This window comes from Pyrgilauda ruficollis, unplaced genomic scaffold (genome assembly GCF_017590135.1).
Source record: "Pyrgilauda ruficollis isolate IOZ18807 unplaced genomic scaffold, ASM1759013v1 scaffold23, whole genome shotgun sequence".
NCBI classification, from domain to species: domain Eukaryota; kingdom Metazoa; phylum Chordata; class Aves; order Passeriformes; family Passeridae; genus Pyrgilauda; species Pyrgilauda ruficollis.
The window spans coordinates 1,322,447-1,346,928 of record NW_024522539.1 but is presented as its reverse complement, the minus strand read 5'-3'; the positions used below and the strand labels follow the sequence as shown (position 1 = coordinate 1,346,928).

General features: G+C 42.3%; 1 protein-coding gene across 2 annotated transcripts in view; it reads right to left on the bottom strand.

The window, feature by feature from the left end:
* MEGF11 (multiple EGF like domains 11) overlaps positions 1-19,713 on the bottom strand; it is a 188,864-nt gene extending 169,151 nt beyond the window's left edge. The window contains exons 1-3 of one of the 2 annotated variants that reach the window (XM_041469049.1): positions 19,598-19,713; positions 17,499-17,600; positions 15,869-15,969 (exon numbers count right to left, since the gene is read on the bottom strand). In XM_041469049.1, the coding sequence (XP_041324983.1) occupies positions 15,869-15,969; positions 17,499-17,600; positions 19,598-19,713 (319 nt within the window). The remainder of the gene's footprint in view (positions 1-15,868; positions 15,970-17,498; positions 17,601-19,597) is intronic. The other variant, XM_041469050.1, reaches the window with a different exon arrangement.
* Positions 19,714-24,482: the final 4,769 nt, after the last annotated feature.

The following is a 24,482-nucleotide window of genomic DNA, read 5'->3' as shown; positions in this document are numbered from 1 at the left end:
CTGCCAGGTTTTCTTCACTATACACTAATCTTGCCCAAACTCAGACCAATTTCATTTATTTTCTGTGAACCAATGATAAACCTGCATTTTTTTCTTTTATGTGCTGGAATTTTAACTTCAGATTATTTAACCAGTTTGCCCCATGTTTGGTAGTTGTTGGACTAAACAAAGCAGAAACTTAATGGAAAAAGTGATGTTCTCCTTCAATATTTAATATGTGTCCCTAAAATAATTTGGGCCATTTTAGCTCATTCCTCCATTCCCTCGTGCCACTTTTGCTAGGTGAAATAGCTGTTATCCTATGTCTAGTGGTTTCAGATAATGCAGCGAGGTCAAAGTAGATGAAAAAAGATGAAAAAGATTCTTGCTCCTTATCCATTAGGAATCTGTTCACTCAGGGCCTCTCTGGTGCTTCCATCTTAATGTACTGGCCTGGGTCCAGCTTGTGCTGAGTCTACAGTATCAGCTGCATTAGACAAGCCTGTAGTCAGCTTTTGGCTGTGCTCAGGAAAGGGAGGTTGGATAGCACAAGAAAGATTACAACAGCTAATGCATCCAGGTAGGTTTTCCTCATTCTTAGATTATTGCTTATTTGTGGAATGGATGATTTCCTCCCTAAATCACTGACTTTCCATCAGGAATCAAGCTGATTTGATGGTTTCCTGGATAATTGCTTCAATGAAGTGGGATAATAGCGCTTTGCATTGCTTAATGTCTATTTCTGTGGTCATCACTCAGGATACATCCATTAATTTATCACCTTGGAAAGCACTTTCATGCAAGGTTTAACAACTTCCAAAGATGAAGAGATCTCAAAGCCTGCTCAGGCTTTGAGGAATTTATTGTTTCAGTGCATAGCAACCCTTCTTTTTCATCTTCCCATGAAAGTACCAGTGAAAAACACAAACCCAAAGAGATCAATGTGAGCAAAGGAAAGATGAGACTAATGCAGAGCAGATAAAATCAGTGGGTCACAAGATCAGCTCCTTTTCCTGTAGGTGCAATTCCAGCACTTCTTTTGCAGGTTTGGAATTAGACACTCTGCATCAATGCAATCAGAACAGAATCAATGGTCTTTTTGTTGTCAGGGACATGGGGATCTCTGACCATTGCCTCAGTGAGGTATTGATCTGTTCCGGGTTGTGTTATCCTCAGTCTTGACACCCAGCCAAAGCTCAGGGATTAGGCCAGACATGACTTGTGGATGTTTGAAGTAAAGGAACTGTGGAGATTCATTTTGAGGATTTTGTCTTTTCCCAAGAGCAGAATTTGACATGTGTCGGTGCCATCACTGACAACAGATCAGTAAATCCCTGTATCCATTTGCTGGGACATGAAGATTTGTTAATAAGCATAAACTCCATGGTAGTTTTTTACCCTTTCTATCAGCAGGTAAATAACAGCCTGGGGTTCTGATCACTGTCGAGGTGAACACAGAACCTTCCACATTCTTGAGTGTCCCAGGCTTGTGACATGGACTAGTTTAGGGGTCCTGGAATAATTCCATCCAGATCTCAATGTTGAGATTTCAAGGGCCCTTCAGTAGGAATGCTCACAGTTTACTGTCACTTGAGGAGCTGGCACTGATGAGAACCTCCTTCAGTCCACACTGCAATCTGTTGCTTTAGGCCTTACTCTAGGGAGTGAATAGGGAAGCAAACTGTGTCAGGGGAAGGGCAGGGTAGGGAAGAGACTGTCACTTGTTCTGTGTGCCCTGAGACTGGTGGGGCAGTTTGGAATCCCAGTCTGGCTGGTTCTGAGGAGCAGCTGAGCTGGAGCAGCACATCCCTGAGACAGGAATGGCATCGCATCACTGACCATAAAATAGTGACAGTGACAGAGAAGTTTAGAGCCTGCAAAAGGAGAGGTCGGGGAAATCACACATTTAACAGAGTTCTTGTGGCATTTTGATGCCCCATTGGTTTCATCTGCTCTGGTGGAGAGAGGGAATGGGAGATAGCACTGACCATTTAGTGCTGTCTGAGCAAGAGCTGCAGAGCAGCCTCCTCGTAGCAGCAAATGTCAGAGAGCACAACTGGGGTCAGGAAGCTGAACTCTGCTGTACCTTTGGCTGTGTTAATAAAAAGTGCAGGAGTTGAAGGCACAAAAAGGGATGGTAGAAAGGCACTGAGGGACTCTGAGCACTTGAGTGCATCTGCCCTGCAAAGTGGATAGTTTACAGGGCTGGGTAAGAGCAGACTGATCCATTAGTCTGGAGATAAAGTCACAGCTCAGCCCCAGCCAACGAATTGGGCACAAAGGCAGGAGGGGGTTCAGTATATGAAGGAGGCAAATCCTGCAAGAAAGACAATGCCTGATCCAAACAGCTCCTGACTAACTCACACCTCAGACCAAGGTTAGACACATCCACACAGGGACTCCTGCTCAGCCCCAGGGCTCCACAGAAAAAGGGCACACCAGAGGCTGGGCTTGACCTTGGGGCAAAGAGAGAAATTCCTCCTTCTGGTGAAATCCTGACCCTCTAAGGTGAGTCACACTCCCAAATCCCTTACCACTTTGTTGAGCATTAGGATTTTTCCTTTTGTTCCTTTCTTTCATGGAATTTTGTCCCAGCTGTTGCTGAGACAATAATAACCAGTATCTAAGACAGATGAAAGAAATGGCCAAGGTAGGAGAAGGGTGCAGCTGCTGATCTCTTACCTGGGAGGTCTTCTCTTCTGTCAGATCGATGGGGAGACAGGCTGTGCTCATTGTGGGGAGAATTCACCACAACTGTGAGGCTCCATCTCCTGCTGTCTCCTACACTGAGTGAAGCTCTGCTTGTGGGAGCAGCCATTGTACTAGAACCTTATTAACACCCTACCTCACTAAAAAAGGACCCTCACCATCTCAGGCGCCTCAGGGGAAACTCCTTTCCTCCTCCAGAGGAGCCTCTCCCAGCCGTGTTCAGGAGCTTGGCTGCCGCTGCCCAGCCCTGCCATTTCTCTGCCACTGCTCCGGGTTTTTCAGGTTTTACACTACCCGCCAGACACCCCACAGCTCCTGCTACAGCTGCAGAGTTTCTGATACATTTCCTGTGCTACTCTGGGGTCTGCCCATCCCTGCCCTCCCAGCTCTGCTCCGAGCTTGCTGCCGCAGCCCATTTCACCATCCATCCCACCCGCCATCCGCGCGTGAGGGAGAAACGCGGCTGAGCCCGCGCCACAGCGCCCCCTGCAGGCTTGGCGGAACCGCCGCCCCTCCCCGCCCGGCCGGGAGCCGGCAGCGCCCCCTGTGGCTGCGGCCGGAACTGCAGCGAAGGGGAAGCGCCGCGGCGGGAGCGGCTGGACGGCGTTTGCGCTGTGTGCTGCTGCTGGTTTCCTTGGCACACACGCTAGGAAAGAACGGCTCTTCCTCTGCCCATCTCCTTGCCTGGGAGCCCTGCAGTTTCAAAGTTGTAATAATTCTGAGGGAAAGGGGTCATGTTCTCTGTTCCAAGGGAGGTTCCTGCCTTGATTGGCAGACACCAAGACGGTTTTAAGGCTCAGTCTTTCTCATTGCCTTCACAGAATGTGAATTGGAGCCCAGAGAGAACTCATCAGGGATCAGCTAAATATTGATGATAGTTGATCCTTTGAGGCCCGCAACCAATTTTATGCATTTTCTGTCATTGCTTCAAGTAGAAATAATCATTGTATTCTGCCATGTTGAGAGGAATGAGTTACACTCAGATCAATTCTGCTGATCAATGTTCTAATACAATATTATTCTGTGGGACAATTTCAGCATTTAACATTTTCTGGTAAATGATTTCCCATTGCCTCAGTCAGGGTTCAAAACAATCATTAGCACTAGTTCAAACTGTTAATGAGGTTAAGGGAGATCCTGAATCAGCAGAGCAGAATCTGTGACCCTGGAAAGCTTTTTCCCTCCTGTGCCCTCTGTCTACTCCTTCCATTTTGGTAAATTGACCAACTCTTCCCAGCAATTTGTAGGAAATACATTTTCACTTGTTAATTTTCTACTGGAACTTGATTCATCCAACCAACAAACTTAATTTGTCTGCAAATTGTGCTCTATGTGGCACCTTCAGAAAGAGCAGCACTATCTTGTTCTAAGCAATGCAGAAATACTAACATTTACTCTTGGCATGCTCCTTCATTCTCTCTGTACACAGCCTAGGAGACCTCACTCCAGCAAAACCAAATGCAGTCAAATAGGCTTTGCCTGCAGGAAGCTCCAGGTTTTTTGAGGACAGAAGTACCAAAACCAGTGAAAGCTTTCCCCAGTCATTCCATTCTTAACTTCAGGGGATTTCTTTGTTGTTGCCTGAGGAAATTAAATTCTTGACAGGTTGGGAATAGAGGAGAAGCTTGTACCTAAGATCCCTATCTCTTCCAGCTTTCATGCCAGTCTCTGGAGCAGCAGCCAGACCTAGCAGAAGAAGAGGAAAGCATAACCTGGCCTATCAAACCACCTGTGAGGGCACCAAACAGACCCAGCACAGAGGCAGGAATGCCCCATCTCCACTCCTGGGTAACTGCCTGCAGTCTGAGCTCTCCTGGGAGTTGTGCTGGAATGGAAAATGAGCTGCCAGGTGTGAAGCACAGAGCTGCAAATTCACTAAAAGTGGTAAATCACAAACATTTCCATCACAGAAAGACTGGAGGAACTCTCAGTGCCCTGCAGGTGAGGAAGGTGAGAAGTAAATGACAGCTGGACAGGTGAGAGGTGTGGCAGAACTGGGTGAAACTCAACTCCTGGGGGATATTCCCAGCCTCACCACAAAAATTCCACCAGTACAGTACCACTGCTTTGCTTCATGCCACAGCCACCCCTGCTTTCCTCCTGTGACTGTAGCAATCCAAGAGACCAGGAATTTGCAGGTTCCAACACTGGCTGAGGAGCTGTTTGATTTAAACAGTGAGACAGGAAACACATGGGAAAATGTCAAAGAAAATGAGCCATTATCAGAAAAAAACCCTCACACGTTTATAATTGGAAACATTTCTATCTGAAAATCACCTCAAAATCACAGCACTTGCATATTTTGCTGTAGGTTACCCACTCAGGGCATTGAGTGAATTTCTTTGTGTACAAATTCCATCAGCCTGTGATATATTTATTTTTAAATCTGGTAGCCTTGCTACATGTCCGTAGTTCTCTGATTGCTGACTTGCCCTGAATTGTGGGTCTCATGCCAAGAAAATCCTATTTTCTGACAGCAAATGACACAGCTCTACTGCTGATTGATTTCCATAGGTAGAGAGTGCATGCTGTGTGTTAGAGTGAGGATTGAGGCATCAAAAATGTTGTTCCTAAAAGATCAAAAGTAGATCGATGGAGACATCTGGACTGCATGACACTTCTGGCTGTCTTTGCTAGGCAATGCAACACTTAATAAAACCAAATTACACAGATGTTCCTAGAAAACTTTCACTCCTGTAGCAAATTGAATAAACTATCGATGTTTCAAACAAAATCTTTCTTCATTCTTATTCCAAAATTTATCAAGTGAATCCAACAACAATCCTTTCTTTGTTTCTCACCAAAACAGGATGAATATGGACAAATTTCTGAAGGCAAACCTGTCCTTGAGGCCAGGCAGAGGTCCCAGAGGGCCAACACATTTCAGATTTCATTTCAAACCAAGGCCCACGATGCAAGTGAAGGTGACCCTGCTGAAATCAAGGACAGCCTGTGCTCTGTTTGAAGATCATGCTCATGTATAAGCTACACTAACGTTCCTGGGGATGGAATATTTAAATGCAGCTTCCTTTCACTTTTCTCACATTCAAAAGGAATCACAGCAGTGTGTTTCACAGCAGCTTTCTGAAAAGAACAGCAAAAAAGACAACACAGGAAGCTTTTTTTGTAATGATGGGGGCTGATCCTCATCTCAAGCCACTTGTTTAAACTTCCTGTCACCAACTCCAGATTGCAGAAGTTCAGCTGATTTAGGATCAAGCCCAGCTTCTGGATGTTGAATGTCCAGAGAAACTTTCCAGTTCCTGGGATTCACACTGTGGCCTGGAGATAGAAGATGGGAGCTGGAAACAAAAGCTTTTCCCTACATTATCAGAAACTACTGAAGAGGGCTTCTGTTTATAATAAGGTAAATATGGCACAGCATTGGCAGTATTTGATGGAAAGATAATTTTTGATGCCTTTAGTAATGCTTTTAAAAGGAATTCTATTTAAGCTGGACATTTTTCAAAACATGACACCCATGAGTGCAGGTGTGGTGACATCAGATCCAAGATCTGCACCAGAGAGTTGCTTCAGCAGAGCTCTTGTGCACAGCACTGCTGTACTTGAAAAGGTTCCATTTCTTCACCAGTCTCCTTATAGTGTGTTTCGTACACATTATTTTATTTTTAATCAGAAAAAAGTTTTATTTCTTTGACTCAATTTACATATTTACAGTGTAAGCTTTGTGAAGCAAGGCCATCTTCTAGTTTTGCACATGGATTCCTGGATATCACAGTAATAAAAGTAAATCATAGCATTGAGAAAGGAAAATCTTGATAAAAAGAAAAGTTTGAAGTTAGATAGATTGATTAAATAGTTCCTTTTTACTTACAGCATCAGAAAGTGAGGTTTCCAAAAGTGAATACTTATGTTAGAAATACTGAGCTTAAGATAAACTACTCAAAAATATTTTGTGATCAAATCTGCAAAGGACTGAAGTTGCATGAATAATCTCCCTTGGAAGTTTGAAAACCCCTCTAGGAAAATGGAAAGTAAGTGCAGCACCACACAATGTGAAGGGGAATGCTGTAATCCTGACACAGAGAGGAAAAGAGAATGTCTGTAGACTCAGTTCCAAGCACATCAGGTTCTAAAGGATGGCTCCATGGCTGCTTAGAAGAGCTCTGTCCCTGATTAGCTTTGCGACATCTGATTAATCCCCTCCCTGTACTAAGAATCGTTAACAGATGCTTTTCCAGCCAACATCGTTTCTTTCTCTTAGAACAATTAGGGAACCAGAAATGAAAACTGATTTGCCAACTCACTCTATTGCAAACATAAAATTTCCATAGTGTGCCCTCTGGGCATCTTCAGTTCACTGCTATTACCCATTGTGTCCTCTCACACTCTTTTGTTTCCCTTGTCCCATGAAGAATTTCACTATCAGCAACTTCAACTGCCAGAGGGCAGGAATAGGTGGGATATTGGGAAGGAATTATTCCCTGGCAGGGTGGGCAGGCCCTGGCACAGGGTGCCCAGAGCAGCTGTGGCTGCCCCTGGATCCCTGGCAGTGCCCAAGGCCAGGTTGGACACTGGGGCCTGGAGCAGACTGGGTCAGTGGAAGGTGTCCTGCCCATGGCAGGGCTGGAATGGAATGGGATTTAAGGTCCCTTCCAAGCCATAGATTCCATGAACTCACTCTGCAGATCATTTATTACTGTGGCATGCTGACACCACTCAGAAATGGTGCACAGCCTCAATCTGAGGTGATGGAAATTGGAACACTCACCATGTTTGATATCCAGGCTTCTGCTGCAAAGTTGTAGGTTCAATAGGAAGAAATTACTTCTTTTTCAAAGCCTCACAGTGATTTTCTGCACAATTTGGCATCTTAATATTTTTACATTTTGGTCTAAATGATTTATGCTTCAGAGTTGTAAGTATTTTATATTTTAACATAAGTGATTGCTTTCTACAAATTTTGAAGACTTCTTCCATAACAGGGCACTGTCAGCTTGCATTAAGCTCCAGAGTAACTGCCTTTTTTTTATAGTCTCCATCAGAAATGGATGCAGTTGCAGAAAATCCATGGAATAATGTATCTTTATCCTACTATGAGATGTGGAATATGTGCCACAAAACCCAAAGTTAATTTGGAGCAAAGGGAATGACAACTTCTTTAAATTCCCACGCAGCAAACTCATTCCCAGGAATTCCCTGGCATTTGAGAAACCAATGTCAATAAATACAAGTAGACTAATAGAATCATAGAATCACAGAAGCTCAGAGCTGAAAAGGACCACAAGGATCATTGAATTCCAGCTCCTGGCCCTGCACAGGATCACACCATGTGCCTGGAATGGTATTTCTCATGTCAGGCTCACGTGGTATTCCCTGTGTGAATGCCATTGGTATTGTTCAGAGGCATTGCTAAAAGGATGGAATAATTACAGACAGGCATTCCAAAAGTTCACATAAAAGAAATGCACATTATGCACAGGAAGATGCTGAAAGCACTGTATACTCTGGGCCAAATTCCATCTGCCAAATGCTTCCACCACTCTCATTCCTGTGCTGGAAGAGATGGGGAGTAGCTGAGCTGTAAGTAAATGCACCCAGGTAGCCAAATGCCTCCTCCTGCTTGGCCAGGTTGCTGTATTTAGGGCATCCATGGCTGTTGCTATAAAAGGCTGTGAGAGCAGAGGGAGGCAGGAGCAAGGCCCACAACACCTCAGCCAGCCCAGACACCTGCCAGCACCAGCTTGCCCTTCCCAACGTTCTGAACAGAGACAAAACCACTTGAAAAGAGTGGCTCACTTCAGCTTCCAAAGTGCTCCCCTGCCACTACTGAAACCAAGAGGTGGAAAGACAAAGAAAAACCATAAGAAGATTTCCTGAGGATCATATTGATGAGTGTTTTATTATCTGCAGCATGGCTGGCTCTACGGGGCTGGCTGGGATGGGGTTAACTCCTCTCAGCTTGGATCATGCTGTGGTTTAGGTTGGTGACCAAGCCAATGCTGACCATGCTGACATTTCAGCTACTGCTGAACTGTGCTGGCACAGCACCGAGGCTTTCTCTGCTCCTCAGGATCATTCACATTTGTTTTTTCTCAATCCACAAATTTTCTTTCTTTGGTTCTTCTTTCCCCTTCTCCCATCCCATGGGAAAAAGGGAATGGGAGTGGCTGCAGGGATCAGTGATGGGGGAGGCACTGGGTTAACCCTCACCCCTGCTGTGTTATCATGTGTTATCATACGTTATCGCATGTTACTGTGTGCTATCATTTGCTACTCACGTTATCATATGCCATCATACATTATCACATGTTACTGTGTGCTATCATTTGCTACTCACGTTATCATATGCTGCCATGTGTTATCGTTCTATTGTAGCACTTCAGCCATCCTTGCAGTGCCAGTGATTCAGTTTTATTTATATTTTCAGTCTATAAGATGCCTAGAAAGGTGGAGGGGGCCGCTGGCACTGACAGCTGGCAGAATGTTGCAGTTGCTCTGTTTTGTGGGCAAGAAGGAATCGGCCTGATAATGGTCCCCACATCTGTCTGGTGACTTCCCAGACATCCAGAGTTCACGTGGGAACTGCTCAGGGAAGGTCACAGTCAGAGGAATACAGAAGGGAAGCAGAAAGAGATGCTATTTCAGATTTTGTGTGTACATCAGGAGCTCTTTCTAAAGGCCATCTTGATTTAGGTAACTCCTTTTCCTCTCTCTACCTTTCCTTCCTTTTCTCCTGGGCTTTAAAACTTCTTCAGAGTAGAAGAGAAATCTGTTAATTGGAGAAGGATGTAAAGGAGTGATCAAGAAAATAACCCGTGGGCTGGAACAAGCTGACCTTTAAGGTCCTTTCCAACCCAAACCATTCTATGATTCCAATTACAATTTTAAACCTGTTTCATTTCACACATTTGTCTTCTTTCTGACCCTATTGATTTCCATGAGTTAACCTGGCTCAGCACATGCCTGGACTACTCATGAACTGCAAACTGCTTTGGAGGGGAAAATCTTCTGGAATTTCGTGTCTTCATAATTCCATAAACAGCAAATGCTCTGTATGTCCACACCCTCATTCATCCCAGGGGTGCACAGGACCCTGTTTTTATTCTGTGCAAGCACCCCCAGCAGCATGGGAGGGTTGGGTCACAAAGGCAGTAAGGAGCAGCCCTGGTGCCTCCAGGCCATGCAGGACCAGTGCAGACTGCCATGGAGCACTGTGAAGTGCATCCCAGCAGGAGCAGGATTTGAAAGGGCATCCACACACATCCTGGTGGATCTGTGCTGATTTAGAGCAGCTGGGGACCAGCCTGACTTTGCTAAAAGAGGGCAAATTAATGGACTAAACTTTGCATGGCTTTTTCTTTGAACTCAACAATGAATCACTTCTATGGTTCTTGTGCTTTTTTCTGATCCTGCTGAAGCTCCCAGCCATCCAGGCCATTAGCATGAGCACCATGAGGAGCTCTGGATCCAGTGCCTCCTTCTGTGTCTGCAATCCCAGTGTGCTTTTATACTGATCCAACAGAGACTGCCTAAAGCAGCCAGAAAAGCTTTTTCTGCTACACTAGCAACAGTCTAAATCTTTTTCCCACCATAATGCCTGCATAATTTTTTCTCTGATATTTATTAAGCCCCTTGAGACATTATACAGCTTCAGCATTCCCCCCTTTTTAACTTTATGCTATTTTCATTCCTTTATGTGAGCGTTTTTTTGCTCCTCCTTCTCCTGCACTGCTTCCAGAAGTCCTTCCCTTATTCCTTTACTGCTCCCCATCAGCATCTTTGCAAATTCTTCAGCATCTGAAGCTGAGAGCAAACACAAAATGATGGATGGGAGATGAGAACTGACCTTTCCACCTCCCCATCCATGGTGTCTCTCCAGTGTCTTTAGGCTAAACAGCCACCCAGTGGCTTCATCTGTGTCACCAGCTGAACTGACCTGCTTCTGGGGCTGGTGTCCCTCTGCCCTCACACTCCTGTATCCCAAGAGGCTCTGAATGAGCAAGCAAAGGCCCATTTCCTCTCAGCTCTCCTTCAGATAGGAACAAAGGATTAAAATAATTTTCCCCATGTTCTTCACTGGCAAAAGATGTATGGAGTCATCTCCAATGCATATAAAGGGAGAAATTTCAAAGTGTCTCCTACTGTCATTTCAATTCTATAATTAATAACTATATGCAGAAAGGCCTTCCACACCATCTTCTCGCTGTCACACATCCCAAATCAGACAGAGAAAAAGAATGTCCCCTGATAGGAAGTATCTATGTCCTGCTATAGCATTTCCCCTAATTTAGGTTGCATTATTGATGTACAGGACTCTGTACTTGAATAATGTAACAGTAAGACTCTCACAGAAAGCACTAGCACTGGCTTTAATGTGTGTCTATAAAGATAAGAAAAATGTATTTTAAAAGTCCAGCAGCTTTCAAACAATATATTTTCAAGTTACAGGAATGCTCACCACAAGGAATTTAAAACTGAGGTGAGAAGGGGGAGCAACATTTCTCCTAAAATGCTAATGAGCTACTGCCTTATAAAGTGAAAAAAAATCAACAAATCTGATGTATGAACAAACATTATGAATATTCAGGAAGTTTAAGCTGCTGATTCAAGGTTTTCTAGGAGTGGACAACTTTTGCACTGATCACACAAACCATTCTTTTTCTTCTCATCATGAGCACGCTCGACTGTGGTGTCGGTGTGCTGCCGGAACATATGCGTGGAATTGCAGGGATTGTAATTCATCCAGATGGCAGGAAGCTCTGGAATTGTTACTCCTATGCTACAGATGTTTAACAATCCAACCATATGGCTCCAATAAGGCAGCCTTGTCAAAGAGTACAAAAACTGCACTAGACACAGAGCCCTGTAAATGGGAACGCAGTCCTGAGGTGGGAATGTTCATATGGCTGCACTATAAATGCACACATCACACTGGGAAGCTGGCATGGCTATTGCAATTACAGAATTTATGAAACATTATTTAAACTCCTGAAAACAATCAGGCCTCATATTTGCATAATTTCCCCAAGTCAGCTATTAAAAGAACATTCCTCATTTGTTTTTGAAATTCATTAAAGGCATCAAACAAAGGTGAATTGAAAATCTGGGTAAATAAATACATGTTAATACAATAGTGTCCCCAGCCTCTGGCCTGAGGGAAATACCACTGCAGGTAAAAACTGAAATTCAACCAGTGAGACCAACAATTTCTCTAGAAAAAGATTTGTCAAAGTCAGGGAGCCCTGCTGATGCTTGTGACAATTGTAATGTGGAAAGCTGAATGTTGAGAAACAATCTGAGATCAATAATATCTTGGCCAAGAAAGGAAAGCACCATGAAATGGTCCATCTATAACTCTACTGAATTTTGGCAGGTTTGAAAGACAGATAAATGGCAGCAAATCAGATTGTTAAATCACTAATCCTGTCATTATTACATCCTGTCACATTGCATAGATTTAGACATTAGAAAAAGAGTGTAAGGTAGGAGAGTGAAGAAAACACTTAAAAGCTCAACTCAATCTGTGAAGAAAAGGTGAATTCCCAAATTTTGTTTCATGGTTGGTGCTTTTCTGCCCAAAAGTCAGCTGGCAGTAGCTGCTGCTCAGAGTCCCATCTACCTTCGCTCTGATGTCAGGTCTCTGACCCTTTGTTCCCCACAAGAAGTGTCTCCTCTGTACAAATCTGTTGTGCAAGAATAAGATTAAAATGGACAGACTGAACAAAGCATTGGTCTCTCAGACAAAAATGCATCCATTTAGCACACAGGGCATCTTTCCACCTGACATATTCTTAAAGGGAACTATTCAATTACCATCTCCTCACAGGCTAAAGAGCACAAAAGAGCCATGTAATATTCTTTTTCTCTTTTTTTTTTCTTAGCAGCAAAGTATTCAGAGCTGCTTTATCTACCACAGATACTAATCTAGGCAATATAATTTTAAAACATCCTTACAAAAACCTTGAAGGGCAGTTGAACCCTGTGGTTGTTTAAAAAAAGATTTTCTGCAGTTTATGCATTTGCTCTGCCAAAAGCTTACCTTAGCATACAAAGTACAGTAAATCATAGCTGCTCTGATTTACTGCCCAGACTGTGCTGTTTGTTTTCAGGGACAGCTCAGGGAAAGCTCTGTCAAGTGTAAGAGCATTCAGAGAAGGGGAATCGTTTTGCAAAGCTCCCACAATGGTAACAACATTTCTAAGATATCAGTGAAGGGGAAAAAAATGCAGATGTGCATTTGCAGCATTTTTCAGGGGGGATTCTTTGAATACCACTGCAACCCCAAAATATTTCAGGCCCTTTGGAGGCACAAAGACAATTTCATACCCCAAAACTGTTTAGCCTAAGCATTAATGGGCTGGCCAGTTGTATAATTTACCAGGCAAACAGTTAAATTATTGGACCTTGTGCCTGAATTCCACATTTTGTGGGGCAGCAGCACATACAAATGCCAAAAAGGCAAAGAAGACACCGGAGAAGTGGCAGAGCAAGAAGCTCTGGATCAATGTGATTATTTAGAACTGAGGGTAGATTTTATTAGAATTAATCTATTTAGTAAGCCCCAACATGAGGACAAAGATAAAACCATATATCTGACATCCTTTTGAAAGTTAGTAAATGAAAAGGGAGAAGATCAAAACAGTAGCTGAAAGCCTTCACTTCTGTTTTAAAATCCAAGAAACAGTCATTAATAGAGATTTAAACTCAGCCCTCTCTAGTCTAAACATGTCACTGTTAATTACAAAGCCATTTAACTTTTGCAAGAAATAAAGACTGCTATTAATGAAAGAAGAACCAATTAGCCTTTAATCTACACACTGTTTTTTAATCAAACTTTCTTTTGATCATCAGACTCACTGCAGGATGTATCCCTCCTCCCCATGTTGTAGTGGCTTCCATGGTTGCTAATGGAAAATGGATTTTAAAGGGCTGGCTGAGCAGGGAGAGCCCTCTCTGCAGGGCTGGAGCTTCCTCCCTTCCTGCCAGGGACAGCTCAGAAAAAGCTCAGAATGTGGAGTCCTGAACACTCTTGGAGCAGCTGCCTTTAGAGGAGCAGCACTGAATGTGTCTAGAGGAACGTGGGACAGGAGTACTGGACAACCTTGTTAGGAAACAGTAAAAAAAATACCAGTGTAAAGAGAAGTAAGAAATGGGATGGAAAAAGGCAAAAGCAGAGAAGTGCCTCCAGGAATGAAAATGGAATTCACTGCTGACTGCAAAGGATGATGAATGAGAGAATTTGCTTGCTGGCACAGGAACATATTGTGGAAAAACAAAACAAAACAAATGGGATCAGGGCTTGATGTGTTACAAACAAAGGGGTGACACAAAAAGGATCCCATTAGCAAAATATTGGGCTCCAAACTGTTGCTTGAGGGTGCGGAGAATTTCAAGGAGGTTTTCTGTTTGGTTTTGGTTTTTTTTTTTTTTTTGCTGTGTGGCTACTTGTAGTAGCAAAATAATATGTCCAAGCATCTGGAATCCATCATGATGGAGAACTTCTTCCCTGACATCATTTCCCCCTTGGCTGCTGTTGCTGCTCCGATCTCCGGGAAGGACAGAGAGCAGATGTCCCTGAGCACACACCAGGCTGATAATGGAATACAAAAACCTGACTCCTGCACATGTAAACAGCAGAGAGAGTGTAACTATTATCTGCTCTGTGTCAAACACGGGGCTCTTGGTCTGACCAGATACCTGCTGCCTGCTCTGCATTAGCAAAATTTCAGTGTATGCTGTTCTTTCTCCACCACAGAAAGATAAAATTTGCCTGGCAGCAGCAAAGCACGAAGTATTAATGATAACAAAAAAACCACTTCAAAACAAATGTTAATATCCTCAAAGAATCAGAATGTCTGGAAGATTTATTGTTGCGACAGTATGGTAATTTAAAAAAAAATTAAAAATAAAAAATCAATAGATTGCAGGGAAAAAAGTGATAATAAATATGCTTTGTGACAGAGAGGATTCTGAGTCATGAAATTCAAGACTGTAATAACAGTATGTGGAACAACTGCTGACATGGTATTGACACCTGAGATATTTGAAGGTAGGGACATACTTACCATAGGAAGGATTCCAGCAAAGACAATAGGTTGCAATGAATGTTTTTCAGGACTTGACTAACAGCATTTTGCACTTCAAAAGATCAACTTATTACACGTTCTGTAAAATAATTCTAATGCCTTATCTCAAAGGGCTGGTGATTTTTCACAGCCCAAACCCCTTGAATGGAACTGTTTGGCGTAAAGGTCACTGAAAATGAGATCAGGGTCCATTCATGGCTTTCAGCTGCTCATGTATTACAATATGAGTCCAACACAGGAACTCAGATAAAAACATCAACAGAGCAAAAAAGAAATAGCTGTAAAGCACAGTGTGAGATATTTGAAGTTAGCTGGATAATTGTATCATTTTCACATTTATTCCATGGTATTATAAACCTGTTAATAAAATTTGGATTCTGATGCTGATCAAAACCTCTTTGTGTTTTTCTGGTGTCATAATCTCACTACACAAGACCTAGACAAGAGGTCCCATCTCCACTCTCCTTTTGAGCACATGCAGAACACTCAGAAGGCTGCAATACTGAAAACATGTGACACTAATGTACAGGGTATTTTTAATTAACAAAGCTCTTAGGCGTTGCTGAAAGATCCATTTTGATTTTTGTCCCCTCTCTTATTGACCTAAAACACTTCAGAGCTCTGTATTTATTTATACAGTACAGCTGGGAGAAAGTTCTTCTGACATTTGAGAAGCTTTAAAAACTTAAATTGTTGACAGGAACCATTGTGGAAAAAAAAGAGAGATTTAAACTCATTTAACTCTTGAAGTAAGATCTTTCAAAGGTAAGAAGCAGAAACTTTACACTGCTGCTTAAATTATGTGGTAGTTTATTCCTGAGTGTTCTCAGTTCCCCTAATTCATTAACATTGGTGAATACTTGCATTAATTACTCCCCAAAGTAAGCCCTGATTCAAGAAGGCACTAAGGGACTTCATTAACTCCCTCCCTAATGACTTCAGCCAAATTTTCCCTACTTACTTGAGACGCACATATCCAAACCACCCCGAAATATTCCGTACCTGCAATTCTGCCTGCGATCAGCGCCAGCTGAAAGCCCTGAACATCAACCCTAATGCAACACAGCTTTAATTTATCTACAGCTGCTCCAACAGCCCTCTGAGCAGTGCCAGGGGCCGTGTGTACATACGTATGCAGTAGTCCCCACTCTCGTAGTAGCCGGGGCAGCACTGGGAGCGCCGGCGGTACATCGTGCGCAGCCCCCTGCGATAGGCGGTCTTGTAGCTGATCCTGCAGCAAGAGACACAAAACCACGGGACACTATTGAAAATCAATGCCTCCTGCTGCAATGATATTTGTGTTAAATTATAGTAAGGCTAGAATTCAATAATTATTTTTAAATGCATGAAAGCTTTTTGATAATAAACGCCGCAATAAGGGAGGAATCGATACTTGTTGTGAAGCTTGAAATATGACTCGTGTTATGAGCACAGTGCTCCTGACAGCCACTGGAGCTCTTCCTGGGGCAGCTGCTGTCTTAAAACATTTTCCCAGTCCTGCTGCAAGGGCAAGGAGTTTCTTCAAGAATAAATGATTTATTTTTGCACATCAGCAAGGTCAGATCTCATCAGTAGAAGGAACAGAGTCTTCTGCAGAGACCACTGTGTCAGCTGCTACACAAAACCTTTCCACAGTGGCAACTGCTCTCAATACACAGCTTGAGAAGTTAACCCCAAGTGATTTGTTCCTGCTTGCTACCACTTCCAAGGCACTCCTACCTTGCAAAGTGTCATTATAGTCCCAGTTCAGTATTTAAAGCCTGTTTTCCCAACCACAATACTACAGTCCACGGAAATTAAAAGGTGTTTAGCATTCTGAAGCATCCCTACATTTATTCATAGCATTAGCAGGGATACCATCATAGAAAGGTAATATTTAACTGCATATTTAACAGCAAACACTTCAAAACAGCTTTGCTAGTTTATGGAAATTACCTCAATTGAACAGAATCTATTGTCCCTCATGTTGGATAAACTGATCGAATTTACTCTGCTGCATTCCAATCTATACAATATTCCAGAAAGCTCTGCAGCTCTGTTCGCTTCCAAACACTCTAACACAGGAGCTAAAAAGCCAAGTGCCACAGTCCCACTGGGATGGTGCTGAACAGCCAACTTGCAACTGAATTCATGAGAGCTGAGATAAAAAAAGGCTTCTAAAACCCCCTGGAAAGATTGTGAATATTAGTGGATATTTATTAGGATACTTTGGAAGCAGAATGAATATAACAGAAATATCCTGCAGCCTGGGGAAAATTAACTCTTTAGTACAAATTTTCATTCAGTCCTAGAAGCAGACCCATGCTCATTTTACCTGATTTTCAGTGCAGATATGGGTGCACTAATTCTAACACAGATCCATTTCTAATTATCACTAACCCTCAAATGCCTGATTATTCACAATTTAGGAGGTGCATGGACTTCCTTTTACAAACCTGGACATGCACCCATCACTTAGAAAAGAAAGTTGGTCATGTCTGGTCAGGGAATAGACACTTCCAACAGACACTTCCAATCCCATGGCAGGGCCAGTGGAATGATACATTCTCCTGGATGTCCCCATGAGGGACTGACTATAACTTATCTCACTCAAACTTCAGGCAAAAATCTCTGTATTTCTACTCAATGCCCTGGAATTCCAAACACACATCTTTGTGTGCACATCTGCATCGGAGCACCACAAACATTTGGATAAACAAGAGGTGTGTGAGGAGATGAGAAGGCAGCAGGAAGCTCAGGTTTCTGAGGATGAGCTCTTACCTGTGCCTGGTGCACTTGAACCAGTTGAGGATGTCTGTGCATCGTGTGTAGTAGATCTGGTCAAAGGGGTGAGCGTAGGATTCCTGCACGGTCACGGCGTAGCTGAGGGGGGACAAGGAAAGAGGTCAGAGGCTGTGAAAAGCTGCAGTACCCTGTATCTGCTGTTCATGGAAGTCCAGTATGAAACATATTTACATCAGGAATCTTAGAAATTTGGGAATCAGCAAAGAGCAGAAAAGGGCTTCCTTCTGCTAGGCCTTTTCTGGTTTGGCTTCATGACTGATAAAGGCATAGAGATATCACTGTGATCAATAAACCATTCTCTTTTAGGGAAAAAAAACACATATAACTAAAAATCATGGAAATTTAAAAGGTGAAAAGTGAATGGATATGGGCAAAACCTGAGCAGTTTGGTGAGAAATCACAGAACTTCAACAATAGCAAGAACTGAGCAATCCTCCCAAAACACCACTTAGCCATGTAACAGCTTCTATGTTCATTATAGTTTGGGCCTCTCACATGATACAAGAACCCAAATCTCATGTTGGGGTCAGTTGTGGCAGAGCACTGCCCCACAGCAGGTGTGTGCACTGCTCAAGGGACTCCTCTCTCAGGTGCCGATCTGGACACAGCCCCACTTTATCAGACCTACAACATCTTTGGAGAACAATACACAAATTACCCTAGGCAGGTCAAGACCCAGGAATTAGATCCTCTAGGTCACTCATTATATGGATTGTCTTAGTTCTGCAGCTGATTTCCCTCTCATCAGCAGGACTGCAGATGTGATTAAGCCCTGGGAGATTGCACCCACAAGGCAATACCAAGATATTTGCTTGGAGGGGCTGACTGGCTTGAAATCGAAGATTGGGCTGTTCCTGCCCTCCTTGTCATGTCCCTTCTAGACAAGCCAAGGTTCCCCTGCTTTGCCCTCTGTCACTGTTTGCTGGGTTTGACAATAATGTTTTTACTTCTGCTAATGCCAAAATATAAAATATTTACATTGCTCATTATTAATGTAAGACAGTAACACTTGCAAATCTCAATTATTATTTTACGATCCCGTTTATTATCCAGAAATAGCCCTAACAATCTTTTCTCTTTGATTTATTAACATCTAACTAACAAAGTCATCTTGGTCAGTACAACCAATCAATTTTGGTATTTAATTTTTGTTTCTCCTTGATTGGGTCTCTAGGTTGCTGACTTTCTTCAGACAAAATCAATATTTTATTCCTGTGCTCTGAATGCACTTCCAGCACGCAGACTGCAAAATCCTTTTCCTGTACAGTTTTTGCTTTGCAGTTGCATTATCTACAATGAGTTAATTCTCTAATTAAGGCCTCAAAACATAGTCATTAAAGACGATTCTATTTTTACCTTTGTTAAAGGGTGTATTTTGCTGAAGTGTACAGCAATTCAGATTTGTGTGGAATTGAACTAGAGAGCAGGACTGGAAATTTAGCAAGTTAAACTGAGAAGTACAGGACCTTTAGCCTCTGCAAACAGCCCCTGTGTGAGTGTGAACCCATCAAAGGCTGTGGGTTTCTCTGTGCTCACAGGAACTGGCCTGCTCAGATCCACTTTTAGGACCAGGACACTGGAACAGGAGAGAGAACAAGAAATTCCAGGTCCTTTCATGTTCAGTGCTTTCATTCACTCTTTGATGCCGGCACGAATTTGGCAGGAAGAGCCCCAAAGTTCAGGCCAGACAAAACCAGCCAGGATGCTGCAGCAGGAAGAGCTTCAAAGTTTCTTGCTGGACAACAAGCAGAAAAAAGCAGGACAGAACAAGGCCAGCATTTCTGTGGGTCTCTCCATGATGGATGCAAACAACTCAGTGCACTCCTGTCCCTCAGACTCTGGAGGGGCTTCCCAAAGGGCACAGGGGGATGTGGTCAACAGCTGCAGCCTTAGAACCAATTCCTTGGGATGATCCAAACCCTCCCAGGCACCCCAAAGCACTGTTTCTGTAAAGCAAATCTCTTTTCTGAGACGTGGTGGTATTTAGCAAATTATGGCTCAGTTTGCCTTCTAAATGTAAAAATATTAAATGGATGATTAAAAAAAAAAAAAGAAAAAGGCAGGTTACACATTACCTTTCCCAGTGACTACAAACATTTGGATCATCTGGATTTAGGGACAGAGTGGTTTTGAGCAGGAAAGTCAGAATAAGCCCTCTTAGAATCCACTGGAACAGCACATGTGCCACCATTGTTGTACCTAGAGAAAGAGAAGAAAGTAGAGCCATTAGAGACAATTTTGAAGAAAATGTCCTTTTTGGCCTTTTCCTCCTTACTTTTGTGCAAATCCAAATACTGTGGAGCTATTCAGAAACTGAAATACTTGAAAAAGCAATCAACTAAACAGTAAAATGCTTTAAAAGTTCAAATCCATTCTAAAAGGAATTTATACATTTAAACCTAATAAAAGCAATGAATTTGATGATTAAGCCACCCAAGATATTGATAGCCCCAATGATTCTTCCAAAGAACATTTCTGATACTGATTATTTTTATGACAGGCTGTCTGTACTGACAAATAAATCACTGAGGTATTAAAGCAATCTATTCTTCCATCAACCTACAGGCAAGTGGGAGAATACCCAAATGCCCCCTTTGATTTATTTAAATGGGGTTTACAGGTGTCAATATGGGCTGGATGTGAGACTCGTGCTTATTGCATGATGGAAGGAAAATCAATGCCCTCCTCAAGCCCTGGATGGGGAACCACTGAGAATTACAGAGGTCAGTGAATTGGGGCATGTTACACAGAGCACTGAACATGAAATAAAAATATTTGCATTGAAGCTGGAAAGAGGTTGTACAAAACTCACTGGGTGTGGTCTCTTCATCACCTTCCTGTTCATCTGTTAAATGTACTGACTTACACCTGCTTAGGGCTTTGAAACCAAAGTTGTGGTGTTGGTCTAGAAGTCTCCAATGACACCAGTCAAAAATTTAAAGTAGATAGAAAATAAAATTGCTTTTTTGGTAACAGCATTAGAGGTGTTAATCTGTAAAACATTAAGTCAGGAAAAAGTATTTTTAAATATCCATTTCAGGCATTTACATGGACACATAATTCACCATTCAAATCAGAAGTCCTAGAAATTATTCCTGGCAACAAGATTGCCCTAAAAATAGATTGAATCTTCATATGATCATCAAAAAAAACACATGGCTCATTGCCTCAGGGTCCAGAACAGCAAAGGGATGTTAAGAGGCTTGCTCTGCAGGGCCCTGATATACAGCCCAGCATAAAGAAGCCATCACAAAGCAAATGAAGAGCCAGGAAACTGCTCAGAAATTACCTCCTGACCCAGAGCCTTCTTAGCCAGTTCAAGGACACCCATTGCCTTTAGTGGATTCAAGTCAAAATCCCAATGGGAGCAATAGCTCATCTTTTAAATTATTCCTAGAGCACTGCTAAACCCAAAGATAGGTCTTAAGCCATGTAAGTCATATTAATGTTAATTAACATGATTTAATGCTAATGCTCCTCATGAAATGGTTTTAAGTCAAGGAGTGACCATTTTTTACCTGTGGGCTTTTCCAAAGTCCCACAGCAACAATGCAAAAGCTTAGTCTGGAAATCCAGAGGGCTGACAAGGCGAGGATGTATTCATGGAAAAGCCACTGCCTGTCCCTGTCCTGGGCACTGCATCTCCATGGAGGAAAAGTGCCTGGAGGAGTTGAGCTGCCAAAAGTCCCAATGTTCCAACAGTCAGAGCTGTGGGAGAGCAGAGGTGAACATTCCCTGAGCACAGCATGGACAATGGATGTGAACAACCCAAGGATGAGGCTGCACAAACTGGCAGCCCTTTAACAAAAATCCCTCCCCAAAATGCCTTTATTTGTGACACTGGGCAGCACTGCAGTAATGCCAAAGCAAGGACATAAGTGTGTCTTGGCATTGTTGTAATTTACCTTCACCCTCCTTCTTCATCCTCGGCACCTTTGGTACAGGGCAGGGCTGAGCAAATGGGGCTAAAGGAAAGCTCCTTCTGATGGGCAGGTGTGGGCAAAGCTGCTCCAGGAAATGCAAATCCTCAGAGAGGGCTTAAATCTAAACATAGTTCTGTGCTCAGTTTGTTAACTTCTGGAGAACATCAACAGCCTGGGTCTGTGCTACATTAATTACAGGCAGAAAGGCAGCCTGACTTAAAATCAGTAATTCATTGCCTGCATTTGCTTTCCATCAGTTATCAGGAACTGAAAGGTAAATAATAATTAATTCAAGCTAGAAATCAAACTTCTCCCCCACTCCAATTTTTGATTCTTCGGTACTAACTGAAGCCAGTGCCCTTGAGTTCAGGAAAAAGCAAACTTTCAAGAAAGATTTGCTTAGAATACACCAGATGCTAAGAAAGAGGCTCTTAAGATCACTCATTCTTGCTGAAAATTACCCATTCTTTATATTGAATTTTATATCTCCTTTATATTAAAGTACTCCCAACAAAATAAAAATAAATGAGAATAGAGCCCTGCTGCCTCGCTCACTCTAAAGAGAATGAGGTCTAAAGCAGCCCCATATTTGAATTCTGTAGTTGTCAGAGACCTCAATTTGTTCCCAAGGAAATAATGCCTCAGTTTAGTTTTTAAATCAAACAAATGTCAAAGAATTATTTATAAGCCCTAATAGCACCCAGAATATTATTTTTTGCTTGCTGTGTATTAGAAAGAGGTTCCAGACTGTTTTCCAAACTTTTATTGCTAATGCTCTGTTATTATCTGTTTGTGAGGGAGCTGCTTTGTGTCATTAATTTCTTAACTTTGTAAGTCAGATCGAAGATCAGAACCATCCAACTCCCCAAATCAGCAGAACCTCATTCATCTCAAGTGTCTCTTTTTGTAACTCAAATGAAATATTTCACTTTGATCACTGTTAATAGAAAAGCCCTCACACCAAAATGGAATGGTTGCTATTAAAGGAGTCAGAATAAAACTCTAAAAATAGGAGCACACATATTAAAAACCAATATCAAAAAAGAATCCAGTAATGATATCTAATGCTGGGCTTTCAGCTTTCACTGCTCACCACAGCACACAGGAAATTCCTGCCTCAAATTCAGTGTTTGGGGCAGATTGTCCAAGGAGGCAGCACCAGCCTTGAGGGGGACAATGCCTGTACCTTCATTAAAGCTACAACCAAATTATTGCAACATTTCCAGTGTCTGCCACTCTCCCAGGACAGGCAGCCTGGGGCTGAACACCAAAATAAATGTCACAACGGTTGTCTGTGCAATCCCCACATGGACTCTGAACTTTTTGTGTCTCCAGGCCTGATTTTTCTTTTCAGAAGTGAAAGAAGTCAATTTAGGCAAAATTTGGGAAGAGTCTTTCAATCCAAAGGACAACCAGGTGGTTTTTCACAAGTGTCTCACTCTGGCAATTATAACTGATGAGGTATCTGCTACTCCTCAGGCCATTTTCTCCTATCTTCCTCCTTTTTGAAAAATTTCATATTTCACCTACAATACTGATACAAGTCAGTGGTTCCATCACAAAAGAAAGGAAAGCTCCAAATCTAGTAGGTGGCAAATCACTAATTTATTTGTCTGTGGAGTTGCTTTACAAAAAACCTTCTTTGAGGAAACTGTGCTGGGGTTTGCAAAGAGACCTTGAGATGCAGATGATCCTTTAAACTTCATGAACATCAAAGTGGGGAAAAAGCAGTACCCCTGAGAGTAGGACCTACCTGCAAAGGAAATAAGATCTCACAGAATCCTTGCTGGGTGAAATAAATATCCTATAAATCTTTTTCTAGACATTGAGGACTTGGTTTTGGTAATGTTCTTGTGAAAAGAAGACCAGTGTGTACTTTAAGTGGCCAAGGGAAAAAAAAAAAAAAGAAACCCAAAACTTACAGGTTCAATTTCTCCTCTGCTTCCATGTCTGACAGGCTAGAAAATCTAACTAAAAATGACCATTGAAGACTTTCCTGTTCAGGGCCTGAAGTGGTGAAACATTTCATTTTGACATCTCTGTCATAAAATATTTCATAACATGATTTTGACATGAAATTCAAAAAGAATTTCCAGCCCATGACAGAGTTCTAAATTGAATGTTTTTCCCTCAGTTTGGGATGAAGTGAGCTCTAAACCAAGCAAAAAATCCCCCAATTTTGTGTCTAGCTGTAAGCAGAGATGTCTTTCTCTAGCAAACACCTTTCTTAAATCCTTCTGAAGATCATAAAGTCTAAATGTTTATGCACTCAGTTAACCTAGGCTGAATTTTCCCCACAAAAATTTCCAAGTGACTCATTTAGCAAAGAGCATCTTACAAAGTCTTACCTTAAAGTACTAAGAATTCCCAGTGGATCCTGTTTTTACAGATCCCCAGCACATGGAGACACAGGGCACATCAACGGGAGAGTGGGAGAAAGCTCTTGGGAAGTCTCTTGGCCCTGTGGGCAATCAGGAAAAACAGAAAACTGGGTCACAGGAAATGTGTTTGGGGGTGTGGAAACAAATCAACGCAGAAATGGGACAAAACATTCCAAATAATTAGATAACAGAACATAATTGTGCTATTTCAGACCAATCCCACTATCCTGCTCTCAGGCAAGAGCAGGGAACTCAGAAAGAGTGGAAGAACACGGGGGATGTAACACATCCCTCTTTTACAGCCTCCCAGCCTCCAGAAATTTGTTTCCTGTCATTTCTTACCTAATTTTGTTCTCATATAGACTTTTCCTTCTTTAATATCCCAACAAGAAAGTCCAGTTTCTTTCAGGAATTTTGATGTGAGACCTTGCAAAAGCCTTCTGGAAATCTAACTGCAATTTCTTGATGCTCATGTTTACTTTGAAGAGCTTTCACAGGTTAAGAAGGCTTTACAAAGCCATGTTGATTCTTCAAAAATGTATTACATGCATCAAGATAAATAATTCTGTTAACTCTCATTCCTACCAAACAGGAAAATGAGGTGCGCCAAAATGAAAATGAATCCTAGTATTTGTGTGGGAGCAATTGAGGAAAAT